The sequence below is a fragment of the Ursus maritimus genome, unplaced genomic scaffold, assembly GCF_017311325.1.
Source record: "Ursus maritimus isolate PB19 unplaced genomic scaffold, ASM1731132v1 scaffold_32, whole genome shotgun sequence".
Classification (NCBI taxonomy): domain Eukaryota; kingdom Metazoa; phylum Chordata; class Mammalia; order Carnivora; family Ursidae; genus Ursus; species Ursus maritimus.
Window position 1 is genome coordinate 8,701,837 of NW_024425786.1, and position 17,101 is coordinate 8,718,937.

At 52.3% G+C, this 17,101-nt stretch overlaps 2 protein-coding genes across 2 annotated transcripts; both read right to left on the bottom strand.

Moving 5' to 3' along the window:
* Positions 1-5,510: 5,510 nt before the first annotated feature.
* NPPA (natriuretic peptide A) lies at positions 5,511-6,886 on the bottom strand. Its single transcript, XM_008694938.1, has 3 exons — positions 6,767-6,886; positions 6,339-6,665; positions 5,511-5,522 (listed from the first exon to the last, which is right to left on the bottom strand). Exons 1-3 carry the CDS (start codon positions 6,884-6,886, stop codon positions 5,511-5,513), a joined length of 459 nt encoding a protein of 152 aa, XP_008693160.1.
* Positions 6,887-10,979: 4,093 nt separating this feature from the next.
* On the bottom strand, positions 10,980-16,776 carry NPPB (natriuretic peptide B). The gene is made up of 4 exons (XM_008694937.1): positions 16,651-16,776; positions 16,161-16,416; positions 11,587-11,652; positions 10,980-10,990 (listed from the first exon to the last, which is right to left on the bottom strand). The coding sequence occupies exons 1-4, from the start codon at positions 16,774-16,776 to the stop codon at positions 10,980-10,982; spliced, it is 459 nt and encodes a 152-aa protein (XP_008693159.1).
* Positions 16,777-17,101: the final 325 nt, after the last annotated feature.

Below are 17,101 nucleotides of genomic sequence, written 5' to 3' on the forward strand. Positions count from 1 at the left end.
GGGGGGGGGGGGGGGGGGGGGGCAGCTGGGGCTGTTCCAGGACACGGAAGATTCCCACTCACCCACTCGCTCGGAAAGCCGCCAATCATCGAACACCTCGCCAGTCAGCGATCCTGGGGATGGTGTCCAACTGCGTGCGAGAGCCTGGGCTTGTCTGACTTTCTCAGCAAGTATCTTCCCGTTTCCTGCTCCCCGCTCTCCTGCCGTCCAGCATGGGCCCCTGCCCCAGGTCCCTCCACCCCACACGTGCCAGGACCAGAGGGAGCATCAGGCCTCAGCCACCGGGGAGTGACACCCAGAGCAGTTTTCCTGCTGCCTCCTGCCACTTTCCTAGGGAACCCAGCTGTTGCCTTAAACTGTAACGGGAGGGGCTTTGGCCAAGGCAAGCGCTGGGGTGAAGGCCAGTTGCAAAATTAAGTGAGTTACCAAATTGAGGGACTGAGGCATGGAGCTTACCCGTGTTCCAGGGGGGCTTCCTGCGTTGGGACTCTTGACAGGCGCACCAGTTCATTTGAAGGGGAACACGGCCTCCTGGGGGGGCTGCTGCCCTGGGCCCGCCCCCGTGGTCACGGCCACCTCAGAAGCGCCGCCCTCCCAGAAGCACAAGTCCCATGGGTCGTCCCGGAGGGTGAAGTCTGACGAGACTGTCCGACTTAACTGCCGCCCTAGCTTTTAGCATTTCGGCTTCTCTCCTGGTGACTCCGTGGTCCGTCCCTCGTCCCTCCCCTCAGCACCGAGTTACTGACTTCCTGTGAGTTCTTACACTGTCTTCCTGGTGAGGCAGCCACAGCCCAGGTGTCTCCCCCCTCTGCACCCCCCCCCAGTTAGCTAAAAGCAGGGCACCCCATGATAAAACTGCTTAGCCCAACTCTGGGGAATGGTACTGTTACCTCTGAGACAGATAGAAGCCAGTCTTGAACGAGTGAGCCCTGCAGGAATGTCCTGTGGCCGAGAGGCCGGGTTCAGACAGAGCAGATGGCTTATTCCAGGAGGAGGGCCTGTGCCCGTCACACCCCTGTCTCACACACACACACGCACACACACACACACACACCCCTGCTGCTAGCTGTCGCCAGTCCACTGAGGGACCCGGACATGGAAACTGTGCTGGGGGGGAGGGACACCTGCCAGCACGTGCCCCAAGGCCTGAGCAAGAACTCTGGGAAGGAAGCCTCTCTGTCTCTCCGTGACGGCATGTCTCTCCAGGCTGGGGGGCCCCTCTCTGACCAGGCCCCCAAAGTGAACACTTGGTGTCGGGTATTTGCACTTCACTTTCCTCTCAACCTCTGTGCTTGCCCCCTGCTTGCATCGACACCCTCGGCCTGTCTCCTGCAGCCCTGTGACAGACATGCTTGGGGACTCAAGATGCCTTTCATTTGCATACAAGTTTGTGTTGGGTTTTTTTGTGTGTAAACTGTGGCAGTTGCCCCAGAGCTCGCCCTCTGCCTGGGGCTGACTCCCGTTGCCAGGACTGCCATGCAGCCTGGGGGTGGGCGCCTTTCTCAGCGTGGCCGGCTCAGGTCCTGTGCTCAGCCCGCTCTGCTCCCCTAAGTGAGGGGGCTGCCTCACCATCTTTCCCATCTGTCTGTGCCCCCCACCCGCACTCCATCCTTCCCATTTTCTTATCTTTTTGACCAAAAATACTCTGACTTCTAAATGTTTCAGCTTCCTTGGATGCATTTGACCTGTGAAATGTGGATGGGACCCCCAATAAGTAGTAGGGAAACCACAAGGACCAGAAAGGCAAGCCCTTCTAAAGACGGTGGTGTTCGGCCCACTGCCACTTTATTTTAAGGCAGCATTCAGAGCTTGGCCACGTTATTTCTTCCTTTTATGAAGAGGGAAACCGGCTGCCCAAGTCAGGAGAACGTCAGGACTGCCCATCACAGAAGCTGATGAATCCCCTCTTCCCATTCGTCAGTGAAATTGGCAGAACTAAGGTCCTGCGGGGGGATCCTCTGGCCTCCAGGGCTCTGGGGTCACCAGCTGCCTGGCTCAAGGCCGTCCCGGGTGAATGTGTTGGGAATTTATCCCTCATGCACATCCAGTCCCCCCTTCGTTCCCACTGGAATAGCCCAGAGGTAGCTGACAGAACGCACACGCCTCCCTCCGCATGAACTGACTGCACGGCCGCGAGGTCCCAAACTCAGGCCCCTCTGGAAAGGCACATTGCTTCTTGTCCTCCGTGGGTGTCTGCCCTTACCAGATAAGCCCAAAGACAACCACTGCCCCACTTGTAACAAATAACTGGAAGCCTCACTCCTCTGATAGTTGGAAACCCACGTTGTCCACATCCCACCTATTATCAGCCCCTTTGCCCCTTGGTGGTAACGGTACGTCCACACACACAAGCCACAGGGGGCTCTGCGGCTGGCTAGAGACGGTTTTCTGTGTGCCTGCTGTCTCCCACTGGATGGTTCACGTTCCCCAGCTGAGGAGCCGGGCAGGTAGGGAGCCAGAGTCCCTCCCAATTGTGGGACCTTGGCACTTGGGAAGGATTTGCTCATGACCTTGTTTAATGAACGGTTCCTGGCTGGGATGGACGCTTGCTTGCTTGACCCAACCAACTGTAGGACATTTCTGATGCAAAATTGTGTACTGACACAGCTGTCAGAAAGAAAGCCTCTGGAAAGGCCAGAGGCACCGTCCCAGGCCCCGTAGCATCGATGTGCAGTATTACCCACGGCTCCCAACCGTGGCAGGCTTCCTTCTTTCTGTTCGCACTGTTGGTTTAGATAGTAATACTAGCTAATTCTGTTGTGTACATACATTGTGTTTTTTTTAATTTGTAAAATTATATTTTTATTTGAACTTTTGGAACTTGGAAGTTCTCATTGTAACCGTAACATGTCAGAATAAAATGTCTTCATCTGTCTCCTTTAACCTCTTGTCTCCACGGTGCTTGCTGTAGAGTGATAATGTGGTTTTCATTTTACTCTTTCTACTATGTAAAAATCACAAAGCCAGAGAATAGATTTACGGTCTCAAGAGGTCTCCTTCTAAAGCTTTGCCAGCAAGACTTCATTCCCAGGGATCCACTTGCTACCGAGTCCTTAGCAAAAATCATAAAGTTCCCAGTCTTCTGTCCCTTCAAATCAACGCCGTGCAATCTTGTTTACCGATGCTTTCCTCCTGTAAAAACCTACCTATTTTCTCAGCTGCCACTACCCACAGTAGCAGACAGGATCCATGTGTATTCCGACAGTGCATGTTTAAGAATTTGCCCCTGTAACAGGTTCCCCAGTGTCCAACCAGAAGTACAATCGGTGCTGAGGCTGTAGACATTCGGGGCTGCCTTCTGCTGCCGTCCGTCGCTGCTCTCTGTTTTGCCAGAAACAGGATTTTCTTGGTCTCCGGTTGATCCGCCTCAAGTTGCCATTCCACCAGCACTAGGAACTGTGTCCGTCAGTGCTGTCCCCTCCACCTGTCCCCAGGTTTACTGAGCTCCAGGGACACTTTCTGTGAATTCAGCACTGTTTCGTTTGGGGAAGACCCACCGTGTCACAGTGACCCCTTGGGAGTCTGCCCAGTTCCCCACACTGCCCACCTAGCAGCTCCCACTCCCCGGACCTCAGGAGCCAAGTTTGGACAGACACTTTTTCCTGTCTCTGCTCCCGTCCTTATTAGTCCTTCTCTGCTTCTTGGTTTTCCACCCTTCTGTGTTCAAAGTGCACATGAAGAAGATTTTTGTTGGAAGTGGTTAGATTAGAGGTCTTTCCCCCACTCCACTCCCTAACCATCAACTCACTTCTGGCCTCCCCCTCCCCTTGCAAAGAGTGAATGACTACTTCGTTCCCCCTTTTCCTAATTCCTGTACAAGACCAAGACAATTGGGCTGACATTATAGAGCATGGATTATGCCACGTGCTGCAGTGGTGCTGAACAGGCATTGACCTTCAAGGAGTTTACAATCCAGAGACAGAGACATGACTACCTACCAAGGCAAATTGTGTTGTATTATAATAGTTAAACACAAAATGCTGGCGGTGCAGAGCTCAGTTTTTACCAGGCACGTGGTATCGGGGAAGGCTTCAGGGACGAAGCAACATTCTCCATGAGCCTTGAATGTGTAGAATGTTCTTGGGAGCACTGGATAAATGGCATTACAAGAGGAAGGGACAGGGTAAATAAAGGCCAGAGAAGTGAAGGTGTAGGTGGCCAGAGGGGAAGGGGGGTTGGAGGAATGTCATAGATTCTGACGTGGAGAGGGGGCTATGTAGATTCAAGCATGGCTCCCTGTTGTGGGTAAACTTGGTGCCTGGTATTCTCTGGTTTTCAGAAGCAGGTATAAAGAAATGGCATCTTCTCCAGCGCTGACCCCCCCCCCAAGTCTAAACACGTAGGACCAAAATTAGAGAAATTTAGAGAAAGCTGGTGGCTAATTTTAATTATGTCTAAGGACCCAAAGGGCACCTAAATGTGCAGTTTGTCAACAAAGCAAATGTCTCTTTCTTCGCTTTGCTCAGCTTTTAAACCCAAATACTGTGCCTACTCTTCTCTAAACTTCAAAGTGCAGTTCACTCAACTACAGTCACTAACTCTCAAAATGTATCAGAGAAAATTTTGTTAGTGCCCTCACTTTATAAATGAAAAAATACTTGGTGTACAAAATTGTCTATGGAGTACAAGCTACATTAGATTGCCACCCGGAAAAAAGCCCAGATGTTTGTTTGTTTTTTTCAATAAGTAAATGCCTTGAATGGGAGCAAAGCTGAAAAATAAATGCCCTTTCCGTCTGCTGGGGCGTTTTTGGGATCTGTGATGAGGCCGGAGTGAGGGAAGAGATTGTGAACTGCAATTTGAATCCCACCCTCCACCAAGAAAAAGTTGGGGGTGAGAGGTGGGGAGGGAATAAAAGGAGAAAGAATTTGTCCAAACCCACAGAATGTGCAACACCAAGGCCGCCGCTAATATCAACTGTGGACTCTGGGCGGTAACAATGTGTCAGTGCAGCCTCATCGTCTGTAACACGGCAGCGCAGCGCTTGGGGTGGGGGCACGTTGCTGGTGAGGGAGGCTCTGCATCTGTGCAGGCAGGGAGTCTACGGGAAATCACTGTGCTTTCTGCTTGATTTGGCTGTGAACCCAAAACTGCAGCCCAAAATAAATCTTATTATGTTTAAAAGGAAGAAGAAAGAAACAGCCTTCTCTCTGAGAAAAGGGAAACCAGGTTATCAGGCTGGGAAAAGAAAGAAATCACACCAACCAAGCCTTTGGCTTCTGTCCATGGTGCTGAAGTTTATTCAGTTTCAAACCGCTTTCAGTAACAGGTGTCTATCCTAAAATTTAATGCATGGGATGGGAGAGGTAGGGAAGCCACAGTTAAACCACTTTATCTACATTCAGCATAAAATGTGAGGAACGTTGACAAGAGGCTGCAGCTTGAATACGGTGCTCTTCACGGCTCAACTTGATAGCAATGAGATGGGACAAAGTTGAGTGAGAGACCCCAAGGGATGAGGGTCTCTTGAAATCTGCCCAGGGCCTGGCCCGCCTTTTCCTCCCTGGCCATTATCTTCGGTACTACAAAGAGAACAGAGACAAATTTGGCTTGGTGACCTGGCCCTATTGGAAAAGTCAATTTCACAGGACTGTGCTCACCTCCCACCAGCCCCCACTCTGGCCTGACAACGCTAGGCGTTTCATGAACTGGGGCACAATTTGCTCCTTAGAAGTCACAAGTCAACCGTGGTCATTTTCTTTTCTTCTTTCTTTCTTTCTTTCTTTCTTTCTTTCTTTGCTTCCTTCCTTCCTTCCTTCCTTCCTTCCTTCCTTCTTTTTTAAGATTTATTGATTGATTTATCTTGAGTGAGATCGAGCAGGTATGCACATGCACAGGTGAGTGGGGGGAAGGGACACAGGGAGAGAATCTCAAGCAAACTCCCCACTGAGTGTGGAACTCAACATGGGGCTCGATTCCACGACCTATGAGATCATGACCTGAGCTGAAACCAAGAGTCGGACACTCCACTGACTGAGCCACCCAGGCACCCCAATCCTGGTCATTATCATTTAATCCTTTGGGATCTGACAGTTCTGGGGAGCAACATGAATTCCTAATCAGCACAATGAAGGGGACTTGGCCCCATGAACATTTTAAGTTCCCAATGCTTGTGGCAGTGAGGTTTTCTTTTTCCTTAGCATTTCCTTGCCAGCCTGTAGCTAAGGATGACGTCACTTGCCCAAGTTAAGGCAAACATTTCAAAGGGAGTAAACTCCTACTCTGGTCTCTTTACTTCAGGAGGCATGCCCTGGTGGTGTTCTTTGACAAGGTTTGAGTCTCAGTGAAACCACAGCTTCCTTCCTCCCCATCCCGTATCCATTCCCAGCTCCTCTTACCCGGAAGCTGTTGCAGCCCAGTCCACTCTGGGCTCCAATCCTGTCCATCCTGCCTCCGAAGCAGCTGGACCTCCGCAGGCTCCGAGGGGCAGCAAGCAGTGCCCTCAGCTTGCTTTTCAGGAGGGCAGATCTATCGGAGGCATCCCAGGGGCCCCGCCCAAGGGCACCCCCATCTCTCTGGGCTGGGTTGACCTCCCCCGTCCAGGGAGGCACCTCAGGGAGGGGGCTGAGAGCCGCCCCAGCTTCCTCATTCTGCTCACTTAGTACTTGTGGCGGCACGACCTCATCTTCTAAAGGCATCTTGTCCTCCAAGTGGTCCAGCAAATTCTTTACAAAAGGAACACACAGGGAAAGGGAGAGGTCTCACTCACTGGCACAGTGTCACAAAGCCCCCTGGTCCCACACTGTGGCCCCTGTCCTGGCCCTACCTTGAAATCCATCAGGTCTGCGTTGGACACAGAGCCATACGCAGGGTTAGCTCCCATTTGCCCCAGGAGTTGAAATGCCAGGAAGAGGAGGAAACTTGTGGTGATGGTGGGGGAGTCCATGCTGGCGTCGCTCAAGGAGTGGCCTGGGGCTTGTTGCCTCTCTGTCCTCTTGTTTCCCTCTCTCAGCCTCTGTCCGCCTCTGTCTCCCAGCTGCCCTGCGTCTCCTCTTTTTATAGCCCCCCGGCTCTCCAAGAGCGCAAGAGAGACGGAACCCTCCCCATTCTGTCACTTGCAGCGATAAAGCAGCTGAATGAGGACCAGCAGAAGATGGCCTTTTAAAGCTATCAGTCCAGCAGAGCCTGCCACCGCCCCCCCCACCTTGAGCAGCCCCAACAGCTCCGGACCCTCAGCTGCAAGAGCCACATTCTTGTTGATTTGCCTCAAGAGGTCCCCACTTCAAAGGTGTGAGAAGAGCAAAAAAGAGTCCTTGGTTATCTTACAGCGATGCCTGGGGCTTCTTTCTCCCCAGCAACCGGACCCATGCAGGGAGGCAGAGGGTGACGGTTGGCCGGCGCCCAGCTCCCCCAGTTGGTTTTCAGCTCAGCTGTCAGGGGCTCCAAATAAGGGCGGGTGGGGAGGAAGTGGCAGGCAGCCCGCGGCTCAGGACAAATTAGTCCAGATGCTCAAGCTGGCCTCACACCTGACTCATCACCCGTGAGGGCAGACCTCTCCCTCCAACCGGGCTGCCCTCCCTCCTGGCAGTCACTCTCAGCAGTCAGGTGAAGAGAGAGTTATTTTTTAGAGCATTAAGTCAGTCGGGAACCAAATGTGATGAATGTCCCAAGAATTCAGCTCCCAGACATAAACACCAAGGAAAGTTTTGGGAACACAACCATCCCTCTGCCAAGCTCCTCCTCCTTCCCTTCTGCGGTGTAGAGGGAGGTAAGTACTTAGAGGTGTAGAGGGAGGTGAGTACTTAGAGATGCCAACATTTTCATTCTGTCACCTTGTTGTTTGTAGAAACTCAGACTCTGAATTTGAAGCTTCTAATGCCCCCAACCCTCCCGGGAAAGCTCCCTTGGAGAGTTGGCTGATGGAGTTGGGGGTAAGAGACTGTGGCACACAGTTTCCCTTAACGCCTTCCAGGTAACTTCTGTGAGGCCAGGGGAGTGATGAGCCACTGAGGCCTCCATTTTCCTGGGCCCCAGGAAGAAATAACAGGCAGCAAGGCTGTCCACATTTAACGCGTGGCCCCCGTACGCTAAGCATCGCACTCCACATTAGCAGCTATTTGACGCGGCATGTACTAGGGGGCAACCATTGCATTCAAAGGATCAAGAGACCTGCATTGCAGCCCCAAACAAACCAAGTTACACACTTCATCATTTGCAAAAACCTGCTCTACCCACCTCTCCAGGTTGTCAGGTGAGCGACTGATGGGTGAACGTGTTGTGAAATGTTATCTAGTTGCAGGATGGTACTTGTGGTTGCCTTTATTGACCAGCTGTAATGTGCCAGATGCTCTACCGAGAGCTCTGTGTGCATTACCTAACTGTCATCACCTCCCCCACGAGGTGGGTGGTTTCACTCCCATTCACAGAGGGGCAGAACTGAGACAGAGGTTATATCGCTTGCCCAAGGTCGCTGGGCTCCTAAGCAGCAGAGCCAGGACTTGAACCCCAGGTCTGACACTGATGCCCATATTCCTAACCATCCCACAGATGCTGCTGCTGCCACTTAGCGTGACGGTCCCTTACGAGCCCTTTCCGTGCAGTTCCTGATCGAACACACCCCTGCCCCTACTCTTGCGGGTGGCCTCTGAGCAGCTCCTTCACCTTCCCCTTTCCTGGGGGCTGTAGTTTTGGTGCTTGGCAAGTGTGTGTGTGTGTGTGTGTGTGTGTGTGTGTGTGTGTGTGTGTGGACTGCCTCAAGGAAAGGGTCATCCAAGCCCCATGACCTGTTGACACACCTGAAGTGTTTCGATGTACCCATGGGACTCAGGAAATGCATGGGGAATGCCCAGCTCTGCCCTCACCAAACCTCTCCCTGGCTGCGCCCACTCCCTGGCTGGTCAGGTGGAGAGCGGGAGGGCAGGAAGTTTGGGTGGTACGTGGCCAGAGGTCACGAGAGGCATCCGGGGTGATTTTATTCTAAGACAGGAGGAGAGAGGAGCCCCCGCCAGTAACCTTATCTGGGTCCGCCGAACTCAACTTGAAATCCAAAGTGGGTGCAACCCTGAATTGGAGCTCTGGGGGCAAAACCCCTCGTATCCTGACGAGTCCCTGGAATGTGCTCACAGCTTAATCGCTCAGTTGGCAGGGTTATTATTAGCAAAGAGGATTCAGTGAGCAGCCACACTGGGGGACCCGATGCTCCTTGCTGTGTGCGTCACGCAGCCTGTCTCCCGGAGATGCCCTTTCAGACAGGCCTTTAATGTGGGCGGCGACTTCCGGAGGGCATCGTGGCAGGTGGCCTTGGCCGTGGCTCAGCCCCGGAGGGTCTGTGCTGCCCCTCTGTCCTGAGCCACTTCTGAAGTCTGTCGGTGGTCCCAGGAGAAGCAGAAATGCTGTTCAAGGGTCCAGAAAGAGAATTTTGGACTTTCCCCAGCTTCTTTTATTCACGTCACTGTTTCTCTTCCAGACTGAAACCTGAGCGGGGTGTTGGTGTCAACTGAGTTTCTTCTATGAGCCAGAGGGTTTTGTTTGGTTTGGTTTGGGTTTCGGGTTTTTTTTCTTTTGTTTTGTTTTGTGTTTGTTTGTGGAAGGAAAGCGGCAAGAAAAAGAATATTGAGTTTTGCTGCCCAGAGGACTTCACATCGACCCAACATCACCTCCCACCCTGACAAGGCTTAGTAGGAACACGAACCTCAAATACACTTATTACCCCAATCCTAGCAAAGCCTTTGATTTGTGCCTGAAACAAAAAATGGCTTGGTGTAAAGTTTCCTTTCCTATCCATGTCCCTGCTCAACCTGGAGGGGGGGAGGGGGCGGCGTGTGGAGGAGTCGATCTTTAATGCAGTGTTTAGAAGCCAGCCTGGAGGAGTGAGACAGAAGAAAAGCAAAAGGCACAGAAAACCAGATCCACCCCCCACCCCCATCTCTCCCACTAGCCAAAAAGTCAAAAGCCTTTATTTCCTGATCACTGGAAAGAAGTTGTCTTAGTCATATGTTGGAATGAGCATCGCAGATGGGTGGTAGAATCCAGAACTGCGGCGTCTCTTGTTTCCATCTCAGAGTTTCCGTTTTAGGATCCTCCATGGGGATGCTGGGGGTGGCTTCGGGAGCCGCGAGGTCCCAGCAATGTAACACAAGTGTAACACAAAACTGATGTGAGATACCCATCGTGTCCGTGGTGTGATTCTCTCAGACACAAATGGTCTAACGCAGAAGTCCCAGTTGGGAGAAATCAGTAAGACCCTGACGCACATTTAGGGATGGCTGTTTCCGACTTTGAAAATAATGTTCTGTTTCTTTGGTACAACATGGAAGTCCCTGGCCCTGGAAGTTGGCGGCAGGTTTCCTAGGAAACAAGGCCCAAGGCAAAAGTTCAGTTGCTAAAGCTTTATAGAGGGGTTCAGTTCAGGGGAAGCAAGAGCGAGGGGGAAAAGAGAAATGAGACAATGTATTATTTAACTACGGCTGTGTAACAAATGACCCCAAACCTTAGCAACTTGAAACAACACACATCCTTTACCGAATAGTTTCCATGGGTCAGGAATCTGGCTCTACATAGCTGGGCGCCCCTTGCTCAGGGCTCTTGGATGCCACAATTAAATGTTGGCTGGGGCTTCAGGCAGCTCAAGGCTTGGCTAGAGGATCTGCTTTCAAGTTCATTCCTGTGTCTACTGACAGACCTCAGCAACTTGATGACCGTTGGCTGGAGGTGTCAGTTCCTCACCACGTGGGCCTCTCCAGAGAAATGCAACTGACTTCCTCTGGTCGAGAGAGAGATTATGTAAACTCTTTGTAACCTTGTCTTGGAAGTGGCATCCCAAAGGCATGGATACAAGGAGATAGGGGTATTGGGGTCCCTTCAGAGGCTGCCCCCCACAGGGTAAGGGAAAAGGAAGAGCAAACAGAAGGGGATATGCTCCCGAGCTGGCCACAGCTTTGCAAAAACACCTTAGTGGTTGGTGGGTCATGCTGGACACCCCCAGAGAGCTTGCAGTAGTCTGTGAGGAAAGAGTAGGGTGAGGGTACTGTGTTCGATCCCTAGGGCGGCTCTAAAAAAGAGCCACAAAGTGAGGGGCTTAAAGCAACAGAAGGATATTATCTCACAGTTCCAGAAGTCTGGAATCGAGGTGTCAGCGAGGCCACGCTCCCTCTGAGCCCTGTAAGGGGGGAGACTTCCTTGCCTCCTCTGGCTTCTGGCACCTGCCAGCACTCGTTGGCCTCCTTGCCTTGTAGATACAGCACCTCAATCTCGGCCTCTGTCGTCACATTCCTGTCTTCCCTCTCTGTGTTTCTCTCTCCTCTTTGTATAGGACACCAGTCATACTGGATTAGGAGCCCACCTTACTCCAGTCTGACCTCATCTTAACTCATGCCATCTACAATGAGCCTATTTCCCGATAAGGTCACATGCTGAGGCTCTCGGGGTTTAGGACTTCAACATATTTTTTGGGTAGACAGAATTCAATCCATAACAGACACACTGTCTGTGGACTCCTTTCTAACTCCTGTCTCTCACTGGTCCAAATGCCAAGCCCACCCTCACCCCAGCCCTGCCCCAAGGCCATGAACTCCCCTTCCCTTCTGGGCTGTATTACCCAGCTCCTTCAGGTAGTACTTGGGGAAACCTGAGATTCCATCCACTCACCAACTGCCTTGGCAATCTCTCCTTGCCAGTTGACCCTGCCTGTTGGGGGATGGGGATTGCTGGTACCTGGAGGTGGAGAGGGGGGTCAGATGGCAACTATGAGAACCACGTCAGCTATTGCTGGTGCAGGCGATGCAGACATTGCTGCATTTTCTGGGAAGCCAGAGACACAAGCCAAGTATGAGGCAGTGCACTTGTCAGCTGCAGGACTCCACTCTTGTGCTATTCCAGCGCCAAGCCAGAGATGACACACCCTGACTTTAGAAAAAAATTTTCTGAATGATTGAATCAATGAGTTTGCCTTCAGTCCCTCTCCTACCCACCCACCCCTCCAAGGTACATACCTGAGTGCCCACCACCATTCCTTGCCCTCCCTGGGGTCTTCACGGGGAGGAGGAGTCACCCTCCAGCCAAAACATGAAGGTTCAGGTCTCTCCCCTGATGCAGGAAAAAGCAGATGAGGGAGCCTGGAGTGGAGAGGCCAGTTAGAAAGCTGGTGAGCAGACGTCAGCATGAGTGGTGAGGGCATAAACTAGGAATGGAAGCAAAGGATTGTGTGTAGGAGAGGCTAGGAACAAGGTGGAGTGGACACCGTGCCCGCCTGGGTGGTCCAGCCAGAGAACGGAGTCAAGGAAGATTCCAAGGGCTCTAATCATTGAAGGTGGAGCCCCAGGAGAAGCTTTAATCATTTGGGAGTGTCTTAGTTTAGGTTCTCTTGAACCTGAGAGAAGGATCTAAGCGTAAGTAGTTTCCTTTGGACACAATCCCAAGAAACATCGGCAGGAGAATGAGGAAGTGATCAGGGAAAGAAGGAAGTCAGTGACCACCAGGGCCAAGCAGAGCTCAATCCCCCTTCCCTTCAGAGAACTCTGAAAACAGGTGTAAGATGCGTGCCCCCTGAATCATGGGTGCTGGAATCTTTAAGTGCCACCCACTGCCAGATGTTGGTTGAGTGTGACTCCTGGTTGATGTCAATTTCCCAGCACTTCCTGCCTGCCCCGAGTGGAGCCCAGTGGACTTTGGCTGCCAGAGAAAGTCACTGGGCAGAAAAGCGCAGTGCCCCTGGAAAGAAGCAGGCAGAGGCAGGAGACTAGCCATGTGAGAATGGGAGCCAGTGACCCAGGGCAGGTGTGGAGTTTGATTGTAGAAATATTCCAGAACATCCAGGCAGGTGCACGGGGCTGGCTCCTGACCCGATGGGAGAAATGGGTCACCTAGTGAAACAGGACTCATTGTTAAAGCTAAGGGAGTGCATGAAAAGTCCTCCCGAGGCTGGGATGGAAGGCTGAGAGCTACCACATGAGCAAAGACGGCCAAGTTTGTGATTTTGTTTAGATCTGGCTCTGCAGGAGGAGAAATACATTCTTTTTTCTTGCCACAGATTCTTAGAAGGGTCAAAGCTGCCATAAGAGGGATGGAGAAGGGCTCAGCATTCCTTGAGAATATCACAGGTGCAGAGTCGGTGCCATGAAAGAAAGCATTTAGCCCCACTGCTGTCCTGGCTTCCGTAACCTCCACACTTGGCACCCAGCAAAGCTCATCCACCCTCTACTGAAATTCTCTCCAGCTCTGAGGCCTTGGGTCAGGCCTCCTGAGCTCTTTTTTCACCCATCCTTCTGGGAAGATTATAGCGACGAACATCTATGGAGAGACATAGTCTGGCAGCTTCATTGGACGACGTTGATAATGGGGAAGTCAGGGAGGTTAAGGCCATGGCTATAGCTATGTTGGGGAACGTTTGAAGGAGCTAGGGTCACAGGTTAGGGAGGGCGGGGTCTCAAGGGCATCTGTAGACAGTGCATGTGTGCCATGCTTCCCACAAACACGGAACACGTGGGGAGCTCAATGAGATGTGGCTCCGTGGGGTACACCAGGCTACCCATGCCCATTCTCCAGCAGACACATTTGGCTCCCTTGCAGTTCTACCTGGGGTCCTTTTTCCTAGGCTTTTGCTTGGGGAAAAGGTCCAAGAAACAGGTGTATCCTACATATAGACTCTACCACCTGAGCCCTACATAGAGACAAGCCAGACTCACCAGGAAGAATTCTGGAGTGCTGGCTGGATGTGGGGAGTGGCTGCTCTGGGAGAGGTCTGCCTTCATCGCCTGAGCAGAGGGGAGAGGTTGCCAACAGGCAGTGGCACCAAATGTTGAACTGAGTGATGCCATTAGGAGGGCAATTTTCCCTCCCACCAGCAAGCCTGATTCACTGACTTAGGAGTGGCTGGGTAGTGCAGTGGTTAGGGGTCTGGGTGCTGAGCCAGACTGTGTGGGCTTGAACCCTGGCTCCGTCACTTGCTAACTGCATGATCTTGAGCAAGTTACATCACCTCCCTATGCCTCAGTTTCCCCTTCTGTTAAAATGAAGGATAAAAGTTCTTCATAGATTTGTTGCAAGGACTATACGAGTGAACAGAACTGTACCTGGTGTCTAATGAGGCCCTTATCAAAGTTCACTACATTGAGTCCTCACTAGGCAAAGACGGCTCACAGTTTAATTAGAAAGGAACTCACTCCTAAACCTCATTTAAAAAACCTTAACTGATGTCATTGGCTATCCACAACCTCCAGCCCACACTGAGTTGAAATGAGAAATAACACAAAGCCCATACCACTTGTGGTTCCCCTCCCTCGAAGAAATGTTGGCTGAGAACAGCAGAAAGGTTGGGAGAGTGAAGTTCAAGGCCAGGAGCGCAGGGAGAGAGCACAGGCTTGAAAGCCACTCATTACTCACATCTCAGGGCTGGCATTCGTGGCCACATGCTGCCGGGTAGGAGGCTTTGGGTCTCGGTTGTCTCATCCATCAAATGGGGATAAGAATAGATCTGTTCCTTCTGCAGAGCTAGGATCATAAAAGGCATTCTGGGCAAAAGGGACTGCATCAGCTGAGGCCTGGAAGCCTAAAAGCAGGGGAGTTTGGCCCGGGATGCCTGGATGCAGGAGGCATGGGAAGGGGGGGCCCAAAGAGTACAGGGCAGTGACCCCCATAGGACTCCCTGCTGAATAAGGCAACACAGCAGGATTCAGGAGATTGTCTCCTTTTCTGGAGTAGCATGAGAGGTTTCTCTCTCTGAAGCAGAGAGGAAGTGAAGATGTGGAGCCCCCGGAAGAGGGACACCCTAAAATGCTGGGCCTTTTGCCAGGCTCTTCCAAACTTCTGGGCTTGGGAAATGAAAATGCCATTAAACTCTGAGTTTTAAAGGCCTTCCCAAGATGACATCAGGAATTGAAGGTTGGAAGCTGAGGTTTGGGGCAGAATGAAGAGCTCTCCCCCATTTAGAGATGTATACAAGCCAGTGTCTCTCCTTCCCTCTCTCTCTCTCTCTTTCTCCCCCCCCACTCCCCTGGTCTCACACACGTGCACACACACACACACACACACACACACACACGCTGCCCCTAATCTCTGAGATTTCAGACCTCCTGGAAACAGCCATCACCAGGGAGAACGCCTCCAATGGCAGAATTCCAGGCAGAGGGAAAACAAGTAAGCAAACACTGACAACACACCCTCGTTGCACGAATGTATCAGGGCCCATTTCCACTCCCAGGGAGCAACTACCAGCTATGAAAAGCAGTTTCTTCAAAGTGTCTTGAGTGCCTGAGGTATTTATAGACATTTCAGGGCATGAAAAACCCTTCAAGAGGAGGAAGGCGCCCCTACTCCTGCTTGACCAGCTCCAATGCCATGTCCCCGCCCCACCAATAAGACACTTTTGGAACCTTCAAGAAAACAAGGGTTTGGGTTTTTTGGTTCTTGTTTTTTAAATGATGTATTACTTTTAGTGCACCGGGACAAATCAGTTTCAAAAGAAGCTATAATGTTGACTTTATTTCACCATGGAAAATCTGTGCTTGGAGGTAAGAATCATCTTATATAAAACGATCGAAATAAATAAATAAATACAAATAAATAAGAATTGCTTCAAAGGGGCTCAAGGGGCTGTTGAAGAATCAGATGCAGATGTCTGCAGCCAGGACTTCCACTTAATACCTTCTCAGCACTGTGGGAGGAGAGAAAGGGTGATGATGGCATCAGGTGGGAGACTGAGGCAGGATCTGAGCTTCCCCGCCCCAGGGGCCATCCCTGCCACCACCCTCCATCCTCAGCCCCTCTGGATGTTTGAGGTTTGGGAATAATCCCTCTCTCTGGATGTTAGTCTCCTCATCTGTAAACTGGGAATCATCCTCTCCCTGGTGATCCCAACCTCCGCCTTTTTGGCTATAGACATGTTAGGGGAAACCTGGAGGAAAATGTTTAGGACTCTTTCTGCTCCAAGGAAAGGCTTCCAGACAATGACTGGATTCCATCCTAAGGTGATTCTGCCCCTTTTGGTAAGAGAGGCAGGAGGTGGCTAGAAGGTGGGGTAGGGATTCATGGACAATGATATCCACATTTAATATTTCCAGAAAAGCACTCCTTGGCCCTAAGGACTGTCAGCAAGAGAGAGTAATGTCCAAGTGTCCTTTTCTCAGAGCGTGGTCCCTGGAGACAACAAACCCAGAAGTGGTTCCAATGGTGGAACCCACGGGAATGGGAGAGGGTGAGCCAAGTGTGGCAGGGAGGGGGCTTACCATTGCAGCCCAGGCCACTGAGGGAGCCGATCCGGTCCAGCCTCCGGCCAAAGCACCCTGACTTGCGCATCATCTTGGGGCTGCGTAGTCTTCTCAAGGCCTGGAGGACATTGTCACTGGGCGCAAGGGCCCCTGCAGGAGGTTTCTCCCTGGCCTCCCATGCTTCTGTGGGGCTATGGTCCTGCTGGAGGGGTCCCAGGGCCATCTGCTCTGCCTGCAGCTCTGAAACTGTGTCCCTCAGACGGTCCAGCAGCTCCTGCAACAAGTAAGGATAGTCTGAGCGTCAGGAACCCGCACCTGGGCAGAACTGCACTCAATGGCACCCAAGTGAACCAACCGCCTTGGGTATGGAGTCCTGGCACCCATCTCGTCACTTTCTGATTCCCTTATCACAAATTCCCAAGAGATACTGAGACCTCTTGGGACAGTAGCTAAGGCCCGGTGAACTGCTGCTACCCACAGCGGCCTTAACGCAGGCTGCAGTGCTCACCTGCATTGCGGACAGTTCCAAGGCGGGGCTGGGGCTGCCCAGCGGGTGGGAGCGACCTCCTAGTGGCGACAGATGCAAGAACAGGAGGAGCAGGAGGGCCCGGGGCAGCGCCGTCTGGGGGTCCATGTCGCTGGAGAGAAGTGGGGAAAGAGATTGTCGCTGCGGCTGCTGCGCTGCGTCCCAGGCCACGTCTCACCTCTTCGTGGCACGCGGGCGCTCTCCTGGATCCCTCCGCAACGTCGGCCTTTTATTCCGCTCCTGGGGTTATCTCTGATTTATCGGCCGCATTCCGGCCAGCTGAGCTCAGGGCGGGGGAATGCGCCCCTCCGCGCCTGCGACCATACTCGCCGGGGGTGGAGGCTGGGGATAGCAGGCCTTGTATAGAAATGGGCCTGGCCCGGGTGGGGCGGGAGCGCGCCGGGGACATCAACAGGTCCTTTGTCTCCCGCTT